General features: G+C 46.4%; 1 protein-coding gene across 3 annotated transcripts in view; it reads left to right on the top strand.

Annotated features, from left to right (window-relative positions):
• Positions 1-24628, top strand: part of nol4la (nucleolar protein 4-like a) — a 59960-nt gene that overhangs the window by 18539 nt on the left and 16793 nt on the right. Inside the window, exons 3-5 of one of the 3 annotated variants that reach the window (XM_023796786.2) lie at positions 1038-1149; positions 7311-7420; positions 23376-23520. In XM_023796786.2, coding sequence (XP_023652554.1) covers positions 1038-1149; positions 7311-7420; positions 23376-23520 — 367 coding nt within the window. The other 2 variants (XM_072715672.1, XM_072715671.1) reach the window with 2 other exon arrangements.

The following is a 24628-nucleotide window of genomic DNA, read 5'->3' as shown; positions in this document are numbered from 1 at the left end:
CCTTAATGAACATGCTATTAGGCGGGAGGGAAATAAATGGTGTGTTTTCCCAGAGAGCAGTACTGGATTGCTCCACTGATAAGTGAATAGTCTTGTTAATTTATCCTACCTAAATGGGGTTGTGCCTGTATGCATGTGTGAAATTGATCAGTACTGGCACCACGGATATTGATCAGTGCCAGCATCACAATTATTGATCGGTGCTGGCACTGCTGATATTGATAGGTGCTGGCGAGTTGGTAATTCATAGGTGCTGGCACCATGGATATTGATCAGTGCCGGCACTGTGGGTATTGATCAGTGCTGCCACTGCAATTATTGAGGTTATTGACTGTGTTTCCATGGCAGTCCAGGTGTGCAACAAACAACTTGATTATATTAGTAGATCATGGCTGTTACTTAGATGAAAAGGAAAATCTGACCACTGCTTCTTCTCACCTTTATTTGCTTATCTACTTATTTACACCACATTGCTGTCTACGAATCTTCATTAGGAGTTAGAGTCCCCTGTGAGGCAGGGGCAAGAGTTCCCGGTGAGGCAGGGGCTACAGTCCAGTGTAAGGTATGGGCACGAGTCTTCTGTGTGGTAGGGGTTAAAGTCTCCTATGGATAACGTTTTTTGTGCTTATTGTTATTTTTTGTGTGTTTATTTTAATTTATGTGTTTTTCTTCTTCTAAAATGTCTGTAAAGCATTTTGTAAACCTTCTGATTAAAACAGTGCTATATAAATAAAGATTGATTATTTCGGCTTAGGGTTAGGATTAGGGTTAACCATCATCTTCCCAGGGGGAGGTTTAGTGTTAGGCTTAAGCTTACGGTTAGGCAGCGTCTTGTCGGGGTTAGCCCACCAGTGATCACTATTTCCCAATCATGGTCATTATAATTATTATCCATTCATCTTTCAAGTGCTTCTCCTGTCCAGTGGTACAGGTGGCCTGTGACTGTCCCGTGCAGGAGGGCATCTCCTGGCCAGGATGCTAGTCCATCACAGGGTGGCACTAACCCCACTGCACTTCTGTGTGTGTTTCTCCTGCAGATCGCAGAGACATATGCCTTCCTGCCGCGGGAGGCTGTCACACGCTTCCTCATGAGCTGTGGAGAGTGCCAGAAGCGGATGCATATCAACCCCAGTACCGCTGAGTTTAAAGGTGACCCCCCACTGCGCCCTCGGCTCATCTGCTGCACACATGCAGGATCACATGGCATTCCTGGTATTCCTGACTAGTCGGGCAAGGGGAAGCTGGTCCTATGGTCCTGTGGGTCTCAGACTTACCTCATATTCAACAACTGATTTACTCCTGAGGCAACAGGTGAACTGAGCTGCCATTAGAGCACAGAACAGCAGGTCCTGACTCTCCTGGGACTGGAACCAGGTCGGCCTGGCTCTCCTAACAGTGCTGGCAAAGTATTACTCTCTCCAGCAGAACTGCACTGTAATAACAGGTCTGCCGGTCATCACTGAAACATGAGTACACCAGTGCATCCCAGGAGTACACCAGTAATGCTTAACCTGGCAGCAGGTAGTAACTGCACATCTGTCCAGAAGGTATCAGATGCTTGAAAAAAGTCAGGGAGATGTCCAGCTGTGCAGATGATGAAAGTATAGCTGCAGGGGTGCAGCGTGTAGTACCTGCAGTGGTGCAGTGTGCAGCCTCTTCCGCGTGGAGCCTATACAGCAAGCTGACAAGCAGGACAAACATTAAGTGGCATAACCCAAAAATAATAATAATCTGCTAATTTAAGAGCGACTGGCAAACCAGGATGCTGCGTGGTTTTAGCCCCGAGCCTCAATAGCAGAGTGCCATCAAAGAATCACACAGACGACTCTTCATTGCTGCCTAGATAAAGATGTTGGGTAATTGGCTTCTCTCCCTGGGGGGTAAAGGTGCACCAGCGGCCGTCCCGCTTTCTGCACGCACTCACTGGAGTTCAGTCAATGTGTGCACTTTAATTAGAGCACACGTGAGCTACACTTGACTGACATTTTCACAAGTAAATATAAATTTTCTTCCCATGTGCCACAAGTCTATATGATCGAATGCTGTTATTATGGTTTTTGCGCACTTCCGTAATGAACACGCTATTAAGTGGGAGGGAAATAGACGGTGTGTTTTCTCAGAGAAGAGTACGGGATTACTCCACTGATAATTGTATAGTTTTGTTAACTTATCTTATCTACATGGGGTGGTGCCTGTATGCAGGTGTCAAATTGATCAGTACTGGTTATTGATCGGTGCTGGCACTGCTGATATTGATAGGTGCTGGCATGTTGGCCATTGATTGGTGCTGGCACCACGAATAATGATCAGTGCCACCACTGTAATTACCGAGGTTATTGACTGTGTTTTGATGGCAGTCCAGGTGGGCAACAAACAACAAGATTATGTTAGTAGATCATGACTTGTTACTGAGATAAAGAGGAATATCTGACCACTGCGTATTCTCACCATTATTTGCTTATCTACTTATTTACACCGCATTGCTGTCTAAAGGCAGGGGCAAGAGTCCCCGCTGAAGCAGAGGCTAAAGTCCCCTGTGACGTTAAGGCAAGAGTCCCCTGTGAGGTAGGGGCAGGAGTCCCCAATGAGGTAGAGGCAAGAGCGAGACACAACTGACTCAATACTCTGGTAACAGAGACCTTACAAGGGGGTGTGGCTGTACCATGGACTCAAAGTCCAATCTCACAGTCCCCCCTACCCCCACGGGTGACTTCCAGCGCCAGATGCTGTCACTTCAACAGATGTCCATAGTTGAGGTGCTGGTCAATCGGGATATGCCCTGTCCGATTTTATTATCAGGTCCAGAATGTCCATAGCAGGCAACCAGCTCTGTTCTTCTGGGCTGTAACCTTCCCTGTCTACCAGATATTGCAGTTGACCACCACATCACCGGGAGTCCAAGATTGCTCAAACAGTGTATGCCAGGGAGCCGTTGATGTCAAGAGGAGGTGATGGCGAATGGTAGTCGATCTAGGGGAGCATCAGACTGTAACGCACAGGCTTGAGCATGGATATATGGAACACAGTGAAAGAGTGGTGCCGAGAATTTTGGGCATACTCAGCCCAGGGCAAGACCTGGCTCCAGCTGGTTTGATTATCAACACAGTATGATCTCAGGAACCTCCCAATGCTTTGGTTGAGCCTCTTACTTTGCCTGTCTGTGTAAGTGTGACACCAGAGTGATACTGAAGGAGAAACTAAGGGTGATGTCTATTTGACAGCAGAATGTTCTCCAGAAGCACGCAGAGATCTAGAGTCCTCAGGCACTCATGATGTCCTATGGCAGGATGAAAACCCTGAAAACTTGTGTAAAAACAATGTCAGCCAACTGGGGAGAAGTGGGTAGCTTTGGAAGAGGCACAAACCTGCACATCTTTGAAAAACGGTCCATAATGACTAGGAGTATGATAAATCCCAGTCACTTACGCAGTACCCAGTCCTAGATATCCATCTTAAGGGATGGCCACCAGAATTGCCAACTTATCAGCTCCATGATCCATTTGATGCCTAGAACTCATCATGCTGCAACACCCTCATGATGATGTTCTCGAGCTCCCATTGCACTGCTGCCACAAAATAGTTTGATGGGACTATGGTGTGGGGGGAGGGGGACAGACAATCGGCATTTCACTTCCAAGAAAGGGTGCCGGCTTTTGAATTCTTCTACCCCAGAGAGGTCAGTAACCATAAACTGGCAATGGGGGAAGATACTACTCTCATGACCAGTGAGAACCTGGAAGGGATGCTTAGCCCCCTAGAGCCAGTATTGCCAGTATTGTAAGTCTTTTTTAGTCTTGGGTATAGGCCATTAAGATACAGCAGTGGTCTTAGCAGGATTCATTTAGGCTGCACCTGGGGAAAGAATGTAACTTAGAAAGGTGAGTTGCTGTATATAAAATTCTCGTTTCTTGGCCTTGGCAAAGAGAGCATTCTCTTAGAGTCGTTGCAACACCTGGTGCACCTGCCTGACATGGTCGAAGTAAGTCAAGGAATGAATGAACAAGCCATCTACAGTGCCCTCCACAATTATCGGCTTTCCTTGTACAGATTTGTAAAAATGGTTAGAAAAAATCCACCTTTTTAAATAATAAATCTAATAATTAAAAAATCTAATTATTTTTTAAGAAAACCACAAATGCCTTAATTATTGACATCCCTAGAAAGTTGGATTTTTTCTGACCCTTTTTACAAATCTTAACAAGGGGTGCCAATAATTGTGGAGGGCACTGTACATAAACAATGAAGCACTGGTGTGTGAGGTCTTGAATGACATGGAGAGGGGGTGTTTGACAGCCCAAAAGGCATCACTAAATCCCCGCAGTGACCCTGGGTCATGATGGACACAGTCTTCTATTCATTCCCCTTGTGAGTTCAGATCGGGTTGAAAGTACTCCACAAGTACAACTTGGTGAAATACCATGCTGACCTCACAGGAATCAGGGGCAATGGAAAGCTGAACTTCCTGGTGACCTTATTCAATGCTCAGTAGACAACAGGGACGTAAACCCCCCCCCCCCCCCCCCGTCCTTCTTTTAAACAAAGAAGCTGGATGCCATCGGTGACGTGGATTGTCAAATGAACCCAGAAGAAAGTGCCTCCTACACTTACTGGGTCATGGTAGAGACGGATGGGTATAGTCCGCTGCTTCTATGTGACATCTAGGAACGAGGAGGTGTCAGGGGAGCCCTGCCCATCTGCATGGATTTGGCGTGATCAGAGCTGGTGTTGTGAGTAGAATCCTGAAGCCCCAGATGGAACTGTCTGGAGGTACTGGTATCATCATCGGTCTCATAGCATGTTTTCCAAGCAAACAGAGAGCTGGATATACTCTTTGAGGCTGAGGTATTCTCCACGGCACACCTCGATCTGTAGGTCAGGATTTATCCCCAACTGATTGCCAGTTTCCCTCCCCAGCAACAGGTGGTCGACGTGTGCAGCACTGGGTTATGTTGGTGGCACAATGCAGTGGCCTAGCCCCTCTTCCAGTCAGAAGGGAGATGATGAAGTTGACCTGGCCAGGGTCAAAAGCAAACTGTGTAGGGTTGTGCCAGAGATACAATTCGAACTGCATCGACAACCCCTGGCAGTGTTTGAGAGATCCATTATAATGCTGAGGCATCAGGTAATGCCAGGATGGAGCCAGATCTGGAGGCACAGAAGCAGCAGTAAGCAGGGGAGTCAAGAACTGAGGCAAGGTGGTATAAGGGGGAAGAGAGGTCTTCCAGGTACCGATCCAGGTGAGTGAGGGAACCAAGGAACTCCACTCGGTCCATGGGAATGCGCAGAATTCTGTCAGGGAGTACCTCAGGGTTAGGGGACCCAAATACAGAGCGACACAAAGCCGATACACTGGATGGAAATCAGAGTCAGGGACATAAGTGAAGCTGGGGAGTCTGTCCTGGTGAGTGAAAGAAAAGGCTGGCACGTGTGCAAATGCAGGGAGGTGGTGCACACACTCACACTAAGAGAGGCGAGCGGGGAAAGCATACAGACCAAATCATACAGGCAGGAGTGCAGGTACTCAGAAAAAAGCAGGACAGAGAAGTGCTCACTAACTGTACATTCGTCAACAGCCACTCAAACTGAGGAAACTCGTTAGACTGGTTAAGGAGGTAAGGCAATCTAGGGAAATTAGAAATAGGAGTGACATACAGCTGTCTCAGTACTCTGGTGAAGGAGATCAGATGAGGGGGTGTAGCTACAGCATGGGCTCAGAGTCCAACCTCACTGTATGTCTCCTGTGTCAAACATCACCACATGGAGCAATAAGGCCCAGAAGGTGTTATGTATTGTACTCAAGTTATTCATGATGCAATGACACTGGATGTCAGATTTGAACCCTTTGGTTTGTATACGACGCGTAACATTTTAAATGTTGCATATCAGTTAAACTGGATAATATATAGTATAGAGCCTTACTGAAGCCAGATTATAAACAAATATATAACAGCAAAGCTGAAAATTTGTTTCATATTTGACTGAAGCACATGGTAAATAGTTAAATATAAAGTAAAAAAAAAACAAAAAACATTTATTTAGAAGGATAAATGAGAAATCCAACTGCCCAGGCTTAATGTGTGACATCAGCCATCCATCTTCCTACCACTTATGCTGGCTATAGTCATGGGGGGGGGGGGGCTTGGAGTCTATCCCAGGCAGCATAGGGTGCAAAGCAGGGGACATGCTGGAGAGGAAGGTAGCCCATTGCAGGAAAGATACACTGTGGGTAATATAGAGATGCTAGTTAGCTTAACTGCATGTCTTCGTGCTGCAGAAGGTAAATCATGCAATACGGGGGACATGCAAACTGGAGGCAGGCTTCAAACACCCACTCCGGGAGAACTGAGGCACTAGGCACTATGCTACTCACGCACCAAGTACGTTTTTAAGCCAGTCCATTAAATCAGACTGGGTTTCTTCCCAAGCACTGATTAGTAGTGATGCTTGGCAGGGACATATCATAGCAAAAAATGTAAAATCTGAAAATCATTCATTTAAACAATCATTTAAGCATTCATTCTGGGGAGAATAGCAAAGAAGTCCCTCTAGTGGAAAAATGGGGAAAATTCAAGATTTTTATTTGACATATGCATGAATGTAGCAGTACATAAGCAGTGAAATGAAATACTCCACACTGCAATAAACAAGGCTTAAGGACAACCAAATTAAATAACATAGATTAGCAAAATAAGTATTGAAAATATAGAAACATATTAAAAGTATATAGAAGTTAAAAGTTATTAGAAAATATGAGGAAAATATTGAAAGTGCAGGTTGCAGTCTTGGCTTATTTAACTTGGTGGTGTTAAGATCCTAACGGCCAGCTTCTCAGTCCTGGCCATAAGGCTCCGGAGGCGCCTACCTGAGCACATCCAGTGGGACAGTGTATGGCATGGGTGCTGAGTGTCCCTGATGTCCGGGAGGGTGGGCAGTGCTGTCCTGCTGATTTTTGTCCTGACCAATCATATTGTCCTGATCAGGTTTGTCGAAGATCATGCTGGTGGTTCCAGAGTGCCCTGTTTCTTTCAGCATTCAACTGTGTGTACAACCAGTGTACAAATGAGTTTTAGCATATAGTGTAGGGCAAAACAATACCAACAGTGCAAAACTGGACAATATGTAGTCAGTGGCTGATAAAGTCCAGTGAAAGTACTTGACAGTGCAGATAAACTGATGGAGTTTATTTAGATTGGTACAGTTACTGCTGTTGCTCCCCTGTATCTAAGGTCTCGTGCACTTCAGTGAGAATTTGATTGGCTGTCTATTTGCAGAAAAGTAATCACTCACAAGCTAATGTGTGTTTGTTACAGAGAACGACAGGCCGGCCCCATTGGTTCCAGACCTCATTGACTACAACATGCCGCTCACCGCCACCTACTTGAAGCAGATGAAGCTGCAGTGTATGAACACCAACGAGCAGGTTGGGAGACGGTCGTCACTGGACTGTGCATTTGTGTTTGCGTGCTATGTGTGTGTGCAACGCAGTGCCGGCTGTGTTCCTGAGATACTCCAGAAATACCTTGATGCACCAGCACCACAGAGACAGGCAGATTTTTGCTGGGGCTCCCAAGCAAACATTTCGCATGAGCAAAACTATCTTGTGTGCAGATTGCGCAAGTGTGCAGGAAAGGCAAAATCAAGAGAAACCCAACATGTGATCGGCTGCTAGACAACTCTTCTACAGGAAGCCTCTCTCCTTGATCTTCAGTGCACCACATTTTGTGACCACTGTGGCAATTTGGGAATCCAGGACACCCAGCCCCCAGCAACAGGCTGGGGGGCTTTTCCTATCTCCCACTAGCGCATCTTTGTTCTGATCCCCTAAAAAGTACCACATCTCCATGGAGATGCAGATGCAAGAAAAGTGCTAATTTTACTGCATTTCCATCTGTTTTCTCCCCACATTGCTGTTGATTGGGGATTTTGCATATGCGTGTATGTTTGAGGGGGGGGGGGGGCAGCTCTGGTGTTTCACAGACACATAAGCACCGTGCAGGTGTGTGTGGGTGGGTGTGGCTTTATCAGATTACATTTTTTATACGATACAGTGCTACACTGCAGCACTACCCACGCTCCGGGTGCTCTGAGCAGGCAGTGGCGGCCATCTTGTTAGCATGAGCAGTGGAAACCTAAACGTGAGCTGGGTGGGACCGGCACAGTAATGCTGTCACTTCTACGTATAGCTTTCAGAAAAGGTTTCTCATGTTATTCTTGCAGTACCTAAAGTTGGCATTTTAAACGGAGTTGCTGCTGCCAGGGACTGGCTGTGCAACATGACCTTCATGTCTCTGCGTATGTTGTATATAATGGCAATTTTAAACTTTGGCATACATACAGCAGGTGAACAAACTTATAACACAAAGCCAGATTGCACACTACTGATCTAACAGGTCTTTTTTTTTGCATCAGAACCAGGATAATAATTTGCCTTCAAAATCCTATTGGATCCTGAGCATTATTAGGTGAAGTAGCTAGTATTCCGAAAAAAACAGAGCAGCTGCTGTTTGGTCGACCTCAGTATTTTACTGCAGTAACTACTAGGATAACTACTGTAGCCACCTTGCATGGTCCTTCAGATGCAAAACAAGCATCAAATGCAATCTATAACCTGCGGGCCTGTAGATGTGATATGTATGAAACAATAGAGCATTTGTTGTTCTCCCTCACTTTGCCACCAGGGTGCAGTGTACACTCATTCTAGTCAGGAGAAATGAATTGATCTTTATTTTCTCTTGGCACAAGCATGGGCAGAGGTACACTGAAATGCATCTTCATCAACTCTGGGATAAAGTCAAGTCTAAGTGTAAGACATATATATATACATATACACTGAAGAGCCAAAATATTATGATCACCTGCATAATATGCTGTTGGTCCTCTGTGTACTGCCAGAACAGCTGTGACCCACCAAGGCATGAAGTTAACAAAACATCTGAAGGTGTCTTGTGGTATTTGGCACCAAGATGTCAGGAGAAGACTCTTTAAGTGTCTTGGATTGTGAAGTGGAGCGACCACAGATTGGACTTGAGGTTCCAGTACATTCCAGAGATGCTCAATAGGATTCAGGCGTGAGGAATTTGGAGGCCAGGGCAACACCTTGAACTCTTCACTATGTTCTGCAGACCGTACCTGGACAGTCTGTGCAGTGTGGCAGACCGCATTATCCTGCAGCGATGCCACTGTCATCGGGGAAAACCACTGCCATGGTCTGAAATGATGTCGCAATAGGCATCACGTCAAAGTACCCACCACATGAATGGCCAGACCCAGGGGTGCCCAGCAGAACATTGCCCAGAGCATCAGACTCCCTCCACCATCTTGTCTCCTTCCTACAGTGCATCTTTGTGCCATCCGTTTTCCAGGGAAATTGGACTCATTGGACCATGCAACCTTCTTAGACTGGTCCAAGGTCCAGTCCCAATGATCGTGTGCCCATTGCAGGCCCTTTTGCCAGTTGAGATGGGTAAGCAATGGCACTCTAACCAGTCTATGGCTACGCAGCCCCATATTCAGCAGGGTGCGATGCACTGTGTGTTGGCACACAGTCATTTCACGTGTAGCATTCAATTTTTCCATCAGTTGTGCCATAGTAGTCCTTCTGTTGCCTGTTCTGACCATTTTCTGTAGATACTCACCACTGCTGGCTGGCAGCATCCCACAAGGCTTCCGTGTCAAAGTCACTTACGTTTCTATGCTTGCCCTTATCTCCTGCATCCAACTCATCATCTATCAAAACCAGGATTAGGCTTAATATATTCCAGATCTTGATTAGCACAGTTGTTCTGAGATAATCACTGCTATTCGCATCAAATGTTGATGGTCATGCTGTTTTGGCTCTTCGGTATACATACAGTTCAAAGTAAGCTTGGGCACTGACCGCAGGGTCAGGCCATTATTCTGGAGCCCCTGGAGGGGTTAAGGGCCTTGCTGAAGGGCCCAATTGAGATGTGACTATTCTGCCAAGACTGTGACTCAAACTAGCAACCTTCTGATCACAGGCACATAGGCTTAACCCGCTGAGAGATACACCGCTCCTTTCTGCCAGAGTAACTAACATTTTCTGAGAGGGTTTTGTATTTTCAGACCCCTTAGCTCCAACACCACTGGGACAGATTGGTGAAATTCAACCCCACCAGTCGAAAACGGAACTGGCGTAATATTGATTTACTGTAATTACCTTAAAGGCAATAGGTATCATGTACATGCTTGGGAACAGCCAGCTTCATAAATGGGTAACAACTGTAGAGGACGATGTCAAAAAACGTACATATAAGTGGGACCTGAACGCGCTCACTGGCATGAAAATGAGTTAAAATGCAGCACAAGTGCGCATGCTAACAAACACTGATTTGCAAACCTGTCTTAGTATAAGTGATGCTGTGCTTATTTAAGATGCTTCCACTGATGTCCTTTGGTGCGGCAGTGAAGAATATGTCGACGTCTTTTTCAAGTCTTAGCTTCAAAGGCACGTGCTGATACTTGCACTGACGCCTTTAAATTTTACATTTTGGCTGATTTTACAGAACTTGCTGGTTGACGTACTAGTGACACTTAAAAAATGGAAAAAAATCCCAACTGCCTCTTAATTAACCAGCATTCTGCTACAAATCACTAATTAATTAATGTATCTATCCAAAACTTCTGCCAGGCTAGCTGACTATAAAAATTAAAACAAAAAAATGCAGGATAAACTGCATCCATCTTCCATAATTGCTTAGCCAGTAGGTATCAGCGTTGCTATGGCCCTATCCCAGAAAGCACAGGGCAGAAGGCAAAGGACACTCTGGCCAGGATGCAAGTCCTTATTCTAAATAATTAAAAGAAATTGCACGCTATAGCTATTGCATTACCTTTACACATAAAAAGTTGATTATAAATCATATACATATAATTATAGCAAACATGCATGTTCTTTAGTATTACTGTGTCTTGTTATGATCAGGTGAGCTGAATTATAGCACCTGAGTGCGCAAACCAGCGTGTACCTGCAACAGTTTAGATAAGTGAAGAATGCTACTGCTAAAAGCAGATTTCCAGATTGGCTGTTAGCTCCATCTCAAGGTTTCAAAAAGGTTTTTTTTTCTTAGTGGCTGTAAGTCGAACAATAGGTTCTCAATTAAGAGAAACAGCGCGGAGGAAACAAAGACAGAGAGAGATGCGATCGGAGCCGAAGCCGCCAATCAAAATTTAAAGGGATTCGCAGAATCTGCAGCAGCGGCTCCGCCCCAAGTTATGACGTCACGTCAGTGGTCCCGCCCGCCTCCGTCCCCGGCTGCAGGTCCGTGCGGATCGGACAGCGTCCCGTTTGTCTCATCAGCGCTATATTGTTTTCTTATACTGTTAATGCTGAAAGGAGAGGCGAGCGAAGGGGACAGGCATAGACCGGGCTGTGACACGCCGCAGGGATAAATTAATACGGCCGGCATCACGAGGTGAGCAGCCTGCGCTCAATGCCTTTTTTGTTTAAATGCGATTTTATTTAGTTTATTCTTGTATTTTCCCTAGCTATGGAAGATAAAACTGGACTCTAAAATTGACCCCCCCCCCTCCGCGCTACACCCTGCTTCCTCAACCCGGAGATAAAAACAGGCATGCAATTTACTGCCACACAAAGGGATGATATAAGCTAAACCTTTCTGTTGCGTCTTTTTCCAAATAGGAATAAAGGCGCTTAGGGCATCATTTATTTCCTGTTGTTAGCCAGGCTTTCAGTCCCTTTTTTAAGGGGGGGCTGGGTGGGGGTGTACAGAAGGGTATTGTAGGAGCCTAGTGAATGGCAGCACTGCGTTTTATATACCCGAGTAAGGTCGTTGTTACATTTATGAATTGCCTTGTCTTTTAAAGTGACATACCTTGCTTTACATGAAAACTTTTTATTACTGCTATTAAGATCAACATTGTATATGCAATAACAAATAATAGTATCACTTTACTGTTGTGGACCTTTAATAACTGTGTCTAATGCAAGAGTCAATCGGATGGAATCATGTCTGTGTCCGGAGGAGTGTGCAAGCGAAATCGCAGCTCTGATATAATGATCGGATCCCACCCGTAGCCCTGCACCTGATACACGTGGTCACGACAACACCGATCTCACCCTACGGACGCATTAAGACAATGGCGTGGCTTCGTCAAATATTCACTGCAGCCATGAGCAAGTTCATGGCGGAGCACATGTTTTTACTCTGTCACTGATGGGTAATTGCATTTCTAGTTTAGTTAGAAATATCAGCCGTTTTCCAGAGCTGTCAGTTAATCTAAATTCAGTTAATAGCACTTAAGCGTTTTCGGAAATTTTAGTTTCTGTTACACAACGGTCGTTTATGTATATATAAGTCTAAAGAGGTATGTATGTCCGTGATCTGCCCTTATACATCATATGACTTGTTTTAAAAGCTACTTTTCAATTGAATATACGGAGGTGTTATGTACATAATTGTATTATGTAACATACCTGTTTATGTCATTTGTGCTAATTATTAAGTGTAATAGTGTCTGACAGTTCCATTCACTAAATTAAATGAAATATTCATTAGCAGAATGGCTTATTATAATTACAGTACTGCCCTTGATTTATGAATGACATTATATATTATATGTCACTATTTTGCTGGGGGGTTGGGCTTGGAGCCAGCATAGGGCACAAGGCTGAGGTACATCCTGGATGGGATGCCAGTCTATCACAGGGCATTAGGGTACACCCTGGGTGATATGCCAGTCCATCAAAGGGCACCGGGGGACACTGCTAGTCTATCACATTGCACCAGGACACACTCTTGGTGGGATGCCAGTCTATCACAGGGCACCGGGGGACACTCTGGGTGGGATGCCAGTCTATCACAGGGCACCGGGGGACACTCTGGGTTGGATGCCAGTCTATCACAGGGCACCGGGGGACACTCTGGGTGGGATGCCAGTCTATCACAGGGCACCGGGGGACACTCTGGGTGGGATGCCAGTCTATCACAGGGCATCGGGGGACACTCTGGATGGGATGCCAGTCTATCACAGGACACCGGGGGACACTCTGGGTGGGATGCCAGTCTATCACAGGGCACCGGGGGACACTCTGGATGGGATGCCAGTCTATCACAGGGCACCGGGGGACACTCTGGGTGGGATGCCAGTCTATCACAGGGCACCGGGGGACACTCTGGGTGGGATGCCAGTCTATCACAGGGCACCGGGGGACACTCTGGGTGGGATGCCAGTCTATGACAGGGCACCGGGGGACACTCTGGGTGGGATGCCAGTCTATCACAGGGCACCGGGGGACACTCTGGGTGGGATGCCAGTCTATCACAGGGCACCGGGGGACACTCTGGGTGGGATGCCAGTCTATCACAGGGCACCGGGGGACACTCTGGGTGGGATGCCAGTCTATCACAGGGCACCGGGGGACACTCTGGGTGGGATGCCAGTCTATGACAGGGCACCGGGGGACACTCTGGGTGGGATGCCAGTCTATGACAGGGCACCGGGGGACACTCTGGATGGGATGCCAGTCTATCACAGGACACCGGGGGACACTCTGGGTGGGATGCCAGTCTATCACAGGGCACCGGGGGACACTCTGGATGGGATGCCAGTCTATCACAGGGCACCGGGGGACACTCTGGGTGGGATGCCAGTCTATCACAGGGCACCGGGGGACACTCTGGGTGGGATGCCAGTCTATCACAGGGCACCGGGGGACACTCTGGGTGGGATGCCAGTCTATCACAGGGCACCGGGGGACACTCTGGGTGGGATGCCAGTCTATGACAGGGCACCGGGGGACACTCTGGGTGGGATGCCAGTCTATCACAGGGCACATATACACACTGTAGGAAATGCAGAGATGCCAGTGAGCCTGACTGCAGCAGGCAACCCTTTAGTGCTGCACCCCCTGGTGATTGCACCCACTTTCTTAAACACATAAAAATATACATGAGATGTCTGTATGATGTATACATGTCAGGGGGGCAGAATGTGTGTGTACTCCCATGCCTAGGCATACATGTGTATGTATCTGTGTATCAGTCCATGACAACAATGACAGCATGAATTTATGGGACTGTCCAGTTTGGATGGTCAGTTAGCCCAGATCCAGGTCAACAAGGTGGTGGCACAGGGTCAATGTGTATGTGTGTCTGTGTGGCTGTAAAGGTTAGTATGCTGTAGACTCTCTTTAGGCTGGAATCACCTATTAGCACAATATCCAGGCTCAGCCTGGCTGGCAACCACAGCTAAGAATCCAAAGGTGTAGACAGATAGACAGACAGACAGACCTTAATAATCCCTCGAGAAGGTTCCTCCGGGACACTCAGTTCCTAGCAGCAACAATACACCAGCCTAATAGTACAGTGTCACCTGCTCAGGTTATGGGTGGCTGTATGGGAAGGGAATGGCTATAACACCTTATAAAAATCACTCTGTCTCACCTGGACTTGCTTTGATCACATAAAACTGTCCAAAATAAACCTCACTTTTTCTGATTTGGCAGCACAGTATCTTAATCCCCCAGTCGCTGTGCAGTGCAGAGTGTCCCCACAGCCCATCTTAATCCCTCCAATCGACATCCATTGCAGTGTGTCCCAACAGCCCGTCATAATGCTCCCAAGTCTCCAGGCAGTGCAGAGTGTCCTGACATCCTCTCCTAATGCCCCGTAGTGTCTGAGCAGTGCAGAGTGTCCTGACACCCTCTCCTAATGCCCCGTAGTGTCTGAGCAGTGCAGAGTGTCCTGACACCCTCTCCTAATGCCCCGCAGTGTCTGAGCAGTGCAGAGTGTCCTGACACCCTCTCCTAATGCCCCGTAGTGTCTGAGCAGTGCAGAGTGTCCTGACACCCTCTCCTAATGCCCCGCAGTGTCTGAGCAGTGCAGAGTGTCCTGACATCCTCTCCTAATGCCCCGTAGTGTCTGAGCAGTGCAGAGTGTCCTGACACCCTCTCCTAATGCCCCGTAGTGTCTGAGCAGTGCAGAGTTTCCCTACAGCTCATCTTAATGTTCCCAAATGGCAAGGCAGTACAGAGTGTCCCATCAGTCTGTCTCGAACCCCGAGTTCCCTTGCAGTGCGGAGTGTCCTGACAGCCCATCTTAATCTGTCTAAATCGCTGGGCAGTACAGAGCATCCCAACAGCCCGTCTTATGCTAAGTTCACACTACATTACTTTCAAAGTTGTCAAATCACTATACCGTTCATACACAACTTGTCGTCCTGTAATCGGAAGTCGTTGTGATAACACACTACAGGACTGATCAGTGACGGGGGATCACACACTACAAGATCTTTCACTGGGAGGAATCATTGACGAGTCTGTCTGGTTTCCAAACTTCATTTTGTCATGAAAACACATGCGAGAATGACACGGGGAAATGACAATTCAAGTGTCAACACACTAAAAACACTTTAATCAAATGATGATTCATATGCTGGACATTTACAAATGTGCTGCAAATTAACTCTTGTATACATAGAACTTTAAGAAAACAGTATCACATACCTTGGGTCTTTAGGAATAATATAATATAATATAATTAATATAATATATCTTTGTAAACAAACTGAACTTTTTACACCTTTTTAAACTCCTCCCTCGGGTTTCGCTTTACCCCGTGTCTTAAGAACATAAGAACATATAAGAAATTTACAAACGAGAGGGGGCCATTCGGCCCATCAAGCTCGTTTGGGGAGAACTTAACTAATAGCTCAGAGTTGTTAAAATCTCATCTAGCTCTGATTTAAAGGAACCCAGGGTTTTAGCTTCCGCTGCACTAGCAGGAAGACTATTCCATACTCTGACTACACGCTTGCCCTGTCATTGGCTGTAGCTTGTCGCACTCATTGGGCATCGCAACACTTTACACACTACAGGATTTGTAGTCAGTGACAGGTCCATATATTTAGCATGCTAGATATCTGATGGGCGTCTGGGACACAGTTCACACGTAATGATCGAGTGCTGAACAAACACTGATTCGCCTCCAGGGGTTTTGTTGGTAAGTGGAAAATCAGGCCTAAAATCATGTAGTGTGAACTTGGCATTCATCTGTCCGAGTTGTCGTGCAGTGTGGAGTGTCCTGACAGCCCTTCTTAATCCCTCCAAGTCACTGGGCAGTGCAGTGTGTCCTGACAGCCCATCTTAATCCCCCCCCCCCCCAAGTCACTGTGCAGTGCAGAGTATCCTGACAGCCTGCAAGCCACCCTCTCTCCTCCTTCTTTCTCTCTTCCTCTCACTCTCTCTCACACTCACCCCTGATCTCAGACCTTCTCCTGACAGACAGTGATATGTGCCCTAGCATGTGGGGTCTCTGTAATAATGAGCGTTATCATGTGGCCCTGCTTTTTTCCAGTGCCCTGGAGATTTTCTCCCTGGTATGTAAAATATTTCCCAGGAGATAGTCACTGTCAGGAAAGTGTACAAGAAGTTATCAAATGATAAAGGTGCTCCTTGCCTAATTTGATAAAAGCACTTGAACAGCAACACACAGACACATGCACACACATGTGGAATCGCAATGCAATTCGACACATGCAAATGTTTTTTGGGCTGGGGATAATAGGGCTTACTTTGCACGTAAAAATATGTTTCTCTTGTTCTTGGGTCTTCAGTGCTCTCCCTCCCTTTCCCCTCCCCTACTCCATACCCTTCCTTTTTCACTCCTTTCTCACCCCCTCCCCCCTGTCGTTCTTTAATGGAACGCCCCACTTGGTTTCTAATAGGCCAGTCATTATGAGTCCCAGCCCTCTAAACGCATTTCAGGGGGGTGGCTCCATTTACGTGGGGGTTGGTCTTTGTGTGCCAGCCAGGGATACATGGGGGTGGGGGTGCAGATGAGGAGGGGGAGGTGATTCCCAATAATGAAATGGACTACCCACAAATAGAACTGCACCCGTCCCTTACCTTTGAACGCCCCCCCATCATGCCTTCATCATTCCCCCCCCAGGTTGCATCCTGTCATAGCTCCATTGTATGTCCATCGATGCCCCCCCTGCAGGCCGTGTCCTGTCATAGCTCCGTTGCATGTCCATCAGTGCCCCCCCCCCCCCCCCCCCCCCCCCCACCGTGTCCAGTCATAGCTCCATCGTATATTCATTAGTCTCCGCCTGCTGACAGCATCCTGTCATAGCTCCATTGTTTGTCCGTCGCCCCCCCCCACCCCCCCGCTGTGTCCTGTCATAGCTCCGTCGTATGTCTATCAGTGATCCCCCAGGTAGTGTCCTGTCATTGCTTTGTCGTATGTCTATCAGTGTGCCCCCCACCCCCCAGGCCGCGTCCTGTCATAGCTATTGTCAACCAGCTTCTCCAGCTTTCTCTTATGAGGGCGGGGGGCTCCCCCCCCCCCAAAAAAAGGCTTCTGCTCAGCCCTCATGTAACACAACATAGGAGATTTTTACATATTACATGAGATGCAGATGAGTGAGTTTTTATCCTAGGGATCACTTTACCAGAAGGCAGCAGTCTCAGGCCAGGCAGGGTTATGCTGCTTCTCTGTGTAATCAGTGGTTTTATCTAAAGTAGATTATAGACTTATTGAAATTTGCCGTGACCCATTCGCGTATCTCTCTGCTGGGGCTGTTCGGGGTAATTTCCTTATTGGGATGGCTGGTGTCACAGAAGTAAAAGACCTGAACTGATGAGTGAAAGCAGCTGCAGGTGCCGCTCCCAGGAGGGGGGCACTCACTGTTACATTATTACATATAACTAGCTAATAATATGACCACTATGTACAATCCGTGTGCAAAACAATGGACAGCAGCTGACAATGAACATTTTTGAATGAAAATAAATTAGCGAATTAATGACATATTCAAAATAAAGTTTTCATAAAACAAAACACTGAAAACTATGATAAATACATTTGCACATATTGCATACACACACACATATGTTTGTGGGGATTCTGCATTCATTTCTATGGGGGAAAACTCTAATCACAGCATTACGACCTCAACCCCTACCCAGCCCTAACCTTAACCATAAGTAACTAAACAAAATATGAGACTTTTTAGTTTTTTGATTGCATTCACAGATCTTTGTGAGGACCTGAAAAATGGTCCCCAAAATGTCAAAATAACAGATTTTTATCACATTGTGTGGAACATTTGGTCCCCCAATGTAATATAAACCTAATCCAAACACACAATATATTTATATTTTTAGCATGTATATGCACAGCATGTACGTATAGTATACAGGACAAAACTAGATTCTCAAAGCATGGACATGCATCCCCCAACATAGCTGATTTGCTTACATTGTCTGTTAGGTCTTTATATGTTGTCTGCTTTGTGGTTGATGTGCTGTTGATGAGCTGGTGCTGTTATACCAGTGGGCTGGTAGTTGTATCCTGTGTGCCTGCATGTGTGTGTTTGCGGGAAGATGCATTTGAGGTGTGAAACTGACACGTCACCCCAGCAGGAGAAGCTCTGTCCACAGGGGAGGAGCCAAGCAACAACTTAAGCTTTTGTTGATGGGAGGACAGAGTGGTAGCAGTCCCGTTTCCTCCCTACGCGGCCGAGGCAGCCTCCTCCAGCTCTCTGGCTGCTCTACCTCCTCGCCTCACGGGCACAGTTACAGCGACGTGTTCTGTGTTTCAATGGAGGCTCCTTCCTTTAAGAGCATGACCCTGACAGTAATGAGCTCCATAGCCGGCAAGGGAGCGGGCTCACATTACCCGCTCTTTTTTTTTTTGGTTTGTTTGTCTGCTGCTGTGTTTTTGTTCTCATAGTCACCAGGCCACATGTTGTCTTAGGTTGATTGCGAGGTATTACGAGATGCTGGATGTTCTCCTTTCAAAAATTGTATCCAGTAGCCCTACCATAGCTGGCAGTCGGCCTGCTAGCTGCAGGGACGTGTGCTCCACAAGGACAGCATTTGAAACCTTCTTAACTGCCCTTCAGGGCTGGAAATTAACTCGCCCACTCGCCTGAGGCAAGTCATTTAGACATAGGCCGAGTATAAAAACTGAACTGTGTCCCTCTGCCCAGGAAAAATTGAACTAACCCAGTTAGCTAGTAGCAAAAATTCAAAAGTCCCACCCCTTCTGGGTTTGTGAAAGAATATTAGTAGATGGTCATTGTGTTTCTGGGGAGTCAAATCTATGGTATTCAGCTTCCGCTCAGTGTCCCCTAAAGTCCAATTCCCATGCCAGCAAGATGGCTGTGCTTTTTAAACTTCACCCTTTCACCCTGGAGGCTTCTGGGAACAGCTGTGATGGTCATGGTTGATGCTGACTGGTTATGCATTGATTATTTGACAGTGCCCAGATTGAATGAGCAAGCACATGTTGCATTGTTCCCAGATCTGCATGTAGCTGTCACAGGTATTTAATACTAGCATATCGGTTAGAAACACAGTGACATGAGATAGGAAATACGTCATTGATCCCAAGAGGAAATTCTTGTGCAAACAGCAATGAGATACATAAAGTGCACAGATACGAACATACAATGCAAAACAAAGACATCAAACATCAGGCTAGTGTTTCTGTCCTTATCTGTTGGTATCTTGGCACAATATTAAACCAGTACTTCTCCTTGTGTGTTAGCATACTTGTGGGGTGTAGCAGCAAACCAGTGCTCCTATCCTTGTATTTTAGCATTTTAGTGGGATGTAGCAGCAAACCAGTGCTCCCATCCTTGTATTTTAGCATTTTAGTGGGATGCAGCAGCAAACCAGTGCTCCCATCCTTGTATTTTAGCACTGTAGTGGGATGTAGCAGCAAACCAGTGCTCCCATCCTTGTATTTTAGCACTGTAGTGGGATGTAGCAGCAAACCAGTGCTCTCATCCCTGTGGTTTAGCATCTTAGTGAGATGTAATATCAAACCAGTGCTCCCATCCTTGTGGTTTAGCATCTTAGTGGGATGTAATATCAAACCAGTGCTCCCATCCTTGTTTTAGCATGTTAGCAGGATGTAGCTTCAAACTAGTGCTGTCATTCCTGTAGTTTAGCATCTTAGTGAGATGTAATATCAAACTAGTGCTGTCATTCCTGTAGTTTAGCATCTTAGTGAGATGTAATATCAAACCAGTGCTCCCATCCTTGTATTTTTAGCACTGTAGTGGGATGTAGCAGCAGACCAGTGCTCCCATCCTGGTTTTTAGCATGTTAGCAGGATGTAGCATCAAACCAGTGTTTCCGTCATTGTAATTTAGCTTCTTAGCTTGATATAGCAGCTAACCAATGATCCCATCCTTGTATTTTAGCATCATTGTGAGATGTAAAGCTTTCTTTTATTTGTTATCTGTTTAGCATCTTAGGGGGATGTCATGTCCATGATTCCATGATGTCTTTTAGCATCTTCGTAAAGTCGACTGCTCCAGTCCCGAAGTCTGTGCCTAGCCAGAAGCAGCTCGCACTCTTTGTACATGGATGAATAAGCACATAGGCTTTCAGTCCGGCATGGTAAAAATAGCTGTACTCCAGCTTAGTCATTATTTAGAGTGGATCTCTCCTCCATTTCCATTTCCAGCTCCTGCTGGCATGTGTTTGCAGCTTTTTGGCTCCTCTGTATAATGCTTGTCTGAAATCCCGCTGTATTCTCTGGATATCCACCTTGACCTGACCTTTATTTAGCTTTTGTTTAGTTGCTTAGCAGTGTCTCGTCCATGAGAGTCGAGTCAGGAAACACCCCACACCTTTCCATTTCTCTCTCCCAGCTAATACTTCCGTTCCGTCAGCACGCATCTGGGAATAATCCGTAATATTTGTACACGATGTAATTTAGCTGTAAATAGAGAACAATGCAACCCCACCTCCACAGCCAGCTTTGTCATCAAACAAACAGAACAATTTATTAGATACATGTGGGTCACATGTCTTTAAGAGGCCATTAATGGACTGGGGAGGGAGGGAGCAGCTAAGCTGAATTCAGGTTTGTGAATGAATGGCAGAGAGCCCTGAACGTGCCCTGTGGCGTGATGGATGTGATGTCACAATGCATTCTGCTCATCCTTGGAACACCTTGCAGTGGGAAAGCAGGGCCATGTGGAGGAAACCCCACCCCAAAGTAACTCCTGTGGCACCGTCCCTGACCCACTCCCATGCCTGTGAGCTCCACCCCTTAATTCTAAAACAAGTTGTGTGTCATATAGGCTCCGCCCCCTTCATGCATGATTGGTTGTTGCCATACAAGCCGGTCTTACACATGCCTCTGTGACTGGATCAGTTGTATGGGTGTGGCCATGCTCATGTTACATCCTGTGGGGCTGCTGTTGTCCGTGCTATAACATTAATACCATTATAACATGTTGTAGCTGTAATGGCCATTCAGAGGTAGCGAGGCTGACGTAGGTGCAGCATAAACAGGGTTATAAGAGAGAAGAGGCAGAGGAAGCTGCTGCTGACTCAGCACTTGCTGTGCGGGGGGGCTGTGAGGGTGAGGGTGGGCTGTCTTACTTATCATAAGCCCAGCAGCCCGCCAGCACCCCTGAGAAGCTTTTCATTCTGGCAATGTCATAAATCAGCACACGGCTGATCCAGTTAAAGCCACGTGCAGCCATCTTTATTCAATTTGGTCTTCCCAGGGAGGAAGACATCGAGGGCAACAATCCCTTATTGTGTGCTGAGAAAACCGTAGGGCGCGGTCCTGCCTGATATGAGGCAGATCAGTCGCAAGTACAATTCACTGGAGGAGTATGGTAGTAGAGTATGGATTTCTATAAGTGCATTTTAGGAAGTTTTCTAGTACAGTATGAATTTAGAAGTGTTCCTGGTAGACCAACAGGCAAAAGCCAGATTATGGAAAACAAACCTTTCAGAAATTGGGAAGTGTGTTTTTTTTATATCTTGAGTTACAGAAATAGGGGAAGATCTTTTTGCTATTTTCTTGAAAGAAAGCGACTTAGTGGACAAACAAGGCATGCACTTCCTGTTTCTAGACATGAACGTGAAACAAAACAACAATAAAATTTTTAATAACAGTGTGTCTTCCTCTGTGAAAAAACAAGGTTGAACCTGCCAGGATACAAATACAACTGTGACTCCCTGAAGTCCTCTGAAATCTAAATGTGAGAATGGTATTTTTTAGCAAAGTATTGGTTTGGAGTGCAGTGATTAATATTTTATTGGTTAATAATGGAATAATATATTCACTTTCACTGTGCTGTATTGTAGTATTATATTTTTCATGATACAAAACAAATGTCAAATTCCGTGAAGAGTAGTACCAAGGAATGGGACAATGTGCTTTATTCCCAATATGATTCGATACACAGTATAGGGTTCATAATTTCATACCACCACAATACCTAAAACAATTTGATTACAAGAAGGCATGACTGTTGCTGCATACAAAATAACAAAATATTCAAAAATGTAAATAAATAGTATTATATAGTAGGCGTTTAAACCAGTTTAAATGTAAATTTCCCATAAACAAAAAGCAAACCTGTTGCTCTCTTTGAGATGCTGGAAATAGACTCTGCTTTCATTAAAAACTGCAGCATATAGTTTGAAGTCGCAAAAGAGACACGACAGAAGCCACTGCTCCCTCTGCTGTACTAGTGAACTGGTTATGCAGTTTCCCTAATAAAGTTTTTTCTCTTTATTTCAAAGGTTGTACAGCAGACCACATGATACAAATAATATGATTTTTGTACCACAATGTAATATGTTGTGATATATTTTCCCATCCTTAGTAGTACCCACAGAGAGCGTAATGAACTTCACGCTCTTGGGGAAGGAATGCCCATGTCATCATCTGGCTTAACCGCCATACCAAGCCTGCCTGTTGTCAAAGGCATCCTACCCCTTGCAAATCAGGCCCGTCTGCCATCTGCTTTTCCTGCAGTAAAGGTGTAATCGAGACGAATGCCTTGTGCTTTGCACTTCATTTCCATGAGATTTTACTGTGGCACAGCTGGGTGTGTTGCACCTTCAGGCTTGGAACCCATTGGGTCCAGCCCTGGTACCTGCATATTCTCCCAGCGTTCAGGTTAAGGGCGGACCGTTAAGCTTCTGCAGCGTGCAAGTGAAGGTGTCTGTGCATGAAAATCCTGTCCCATCCACACTGCAGGCGGGCACCACCCTAATTTAATAAGTGGGTTTTGAAAATGGATTTCAGTGTTTTATTATGCATTAGTCCGTTTTGACCTCTGAATGTTTAGTGTAAGTGCTGGTGCTTATGCTTCATATAGATGATGTACTAAGAGAGACATTTACATTGCATTTATTTATATATTGAGGTATGTGCCTGACAGGACCTCTGTGTCCTGTTCAGTGTGTGCTTTAATGCATATTCTTGGTATGGCTGACATATTGAAATGATGATGTATTGAGGTATGTGCCTGACAGGACCTCTGTGTCCTGGTTCAGCTCATTCTGCTGTCCTTGCTGATCCATAGCCTAACCCCCCTCCTCTCTCATCTGTTCATCCACCTCTGGCCAGGATGACACCTCAGTGAGCAGCGAGGACCTCGAAATGAACGACCCCACGTGGATGTCCACCGACCGTGGCCCCACGTCGGACATGAGCCCCCCCCACCCCGGAGCACGGTCACACAGCCCCGAGACTGGGCATAAGGACGAGGATGGTAAGGAATCTCACCCCTGTCACGCTTTCGGGGAACTCTACTGGCATGGAATGAATAGCCATGATGTTTGTGCAACAAACATACAAATATACACATTTATAAAAATCTGGAAGCAAAATGACATTGTTTCAGACAGATAACATGCAGATAATAGGATCTAAGTATTTCTGACTATTGTGTCACTCATGTTTCAGCCCCAGTGTCGTTCTTAAGTTTCTAATATTTTGTACATATTCACACTAGCACACGTAGTGTGGGGGTTCTGTGAGTGGAGAGGAAGGGCAGTTAAGGGGGGCCTTAGATTTGGGTCAAGCAGCCTCTTCCGTTTCAGTACTGACTTGGATGTGGGTGGGACTGAATATGAATATTAGCAGAGTTGCTGGAAAGAGGACGGCCTTTGTGTGGAGGCTGGCAGAGCTGCTGCATTACAACGGGGTTTCTGTGGAGGTGGGTGCATTACTGGGGAAAGCGGGTGGGGTTTTGTGGAGATGGGCAGGGCTACTGCAGAGAGGGTGGAGTTTGTGTGGATATGGGCAGGGCAGTGGCAGAGAGGGTGGGGTTTGTGTGGAGATGGGCAGGGCTATGGCAGAGAGGGTGGAGTTTGTGTGGATATGGGCAGGGCAGTGGCAGAGAGGGTGGGGTTTGTGTGGATATGGGCAGGGCAGTGGCAGAGAGGGTGGGGTTTGTGTGGATATGGGCAGGGTAGTGGCAGAGAGGGTGGGGTTTGTGTGGAGATGGGCAGGGCTATGGCAGAGAGGGTGGAGTTTGTGTGGATATGGGCAGGGCAGTGGCAGAGAGGGTGGGGTTTGTGTGAAGATGGGCAGGGCAGTGGCAGAGAGGGTGGGGTTTGCGTGGAAATGGGCAAGACTACTGCAGAGAGGGTGGGATTTGTGTGGAGATGGGGAGGGCTACTGCAGAGGGGGGGTTTGTGGAGATGGGTAGGACTACTGCAGAAAGGGTGGGGTTTGTGTGGATAAGGGTAGGTCTACTGCAGAGAGGGTGGGGTTTGTGAAGATGGGTGGGGCTACTGCAGAGAGGGTGAGGTTTGTGTGGAGATGGGCAGGGCTACTGCAGAGAGGGTGGGGCTTGTGAAAATGGGCAGGGCTAC

Source organism: Paramormyrops kingsleyae, chromosome 8 (assembly GCF_048594095.1).
Source record: "Paramormyrops kingsleyae isolate MSU_618 chromosome 8, PKINGS_0.4, whole genome shotgun sequence".
In the NCBI taxonomy this organism is placed as follows: Eukaryota; Metazoa; Chordata; class Actinopteri; order Osteoglossiformes; family Mormyridae; genus Paramormyrops; species Paramormyrops kingsleyae.
This window is presented reverse-complemented; position numbering and strand designations above follow the sequence as displayed.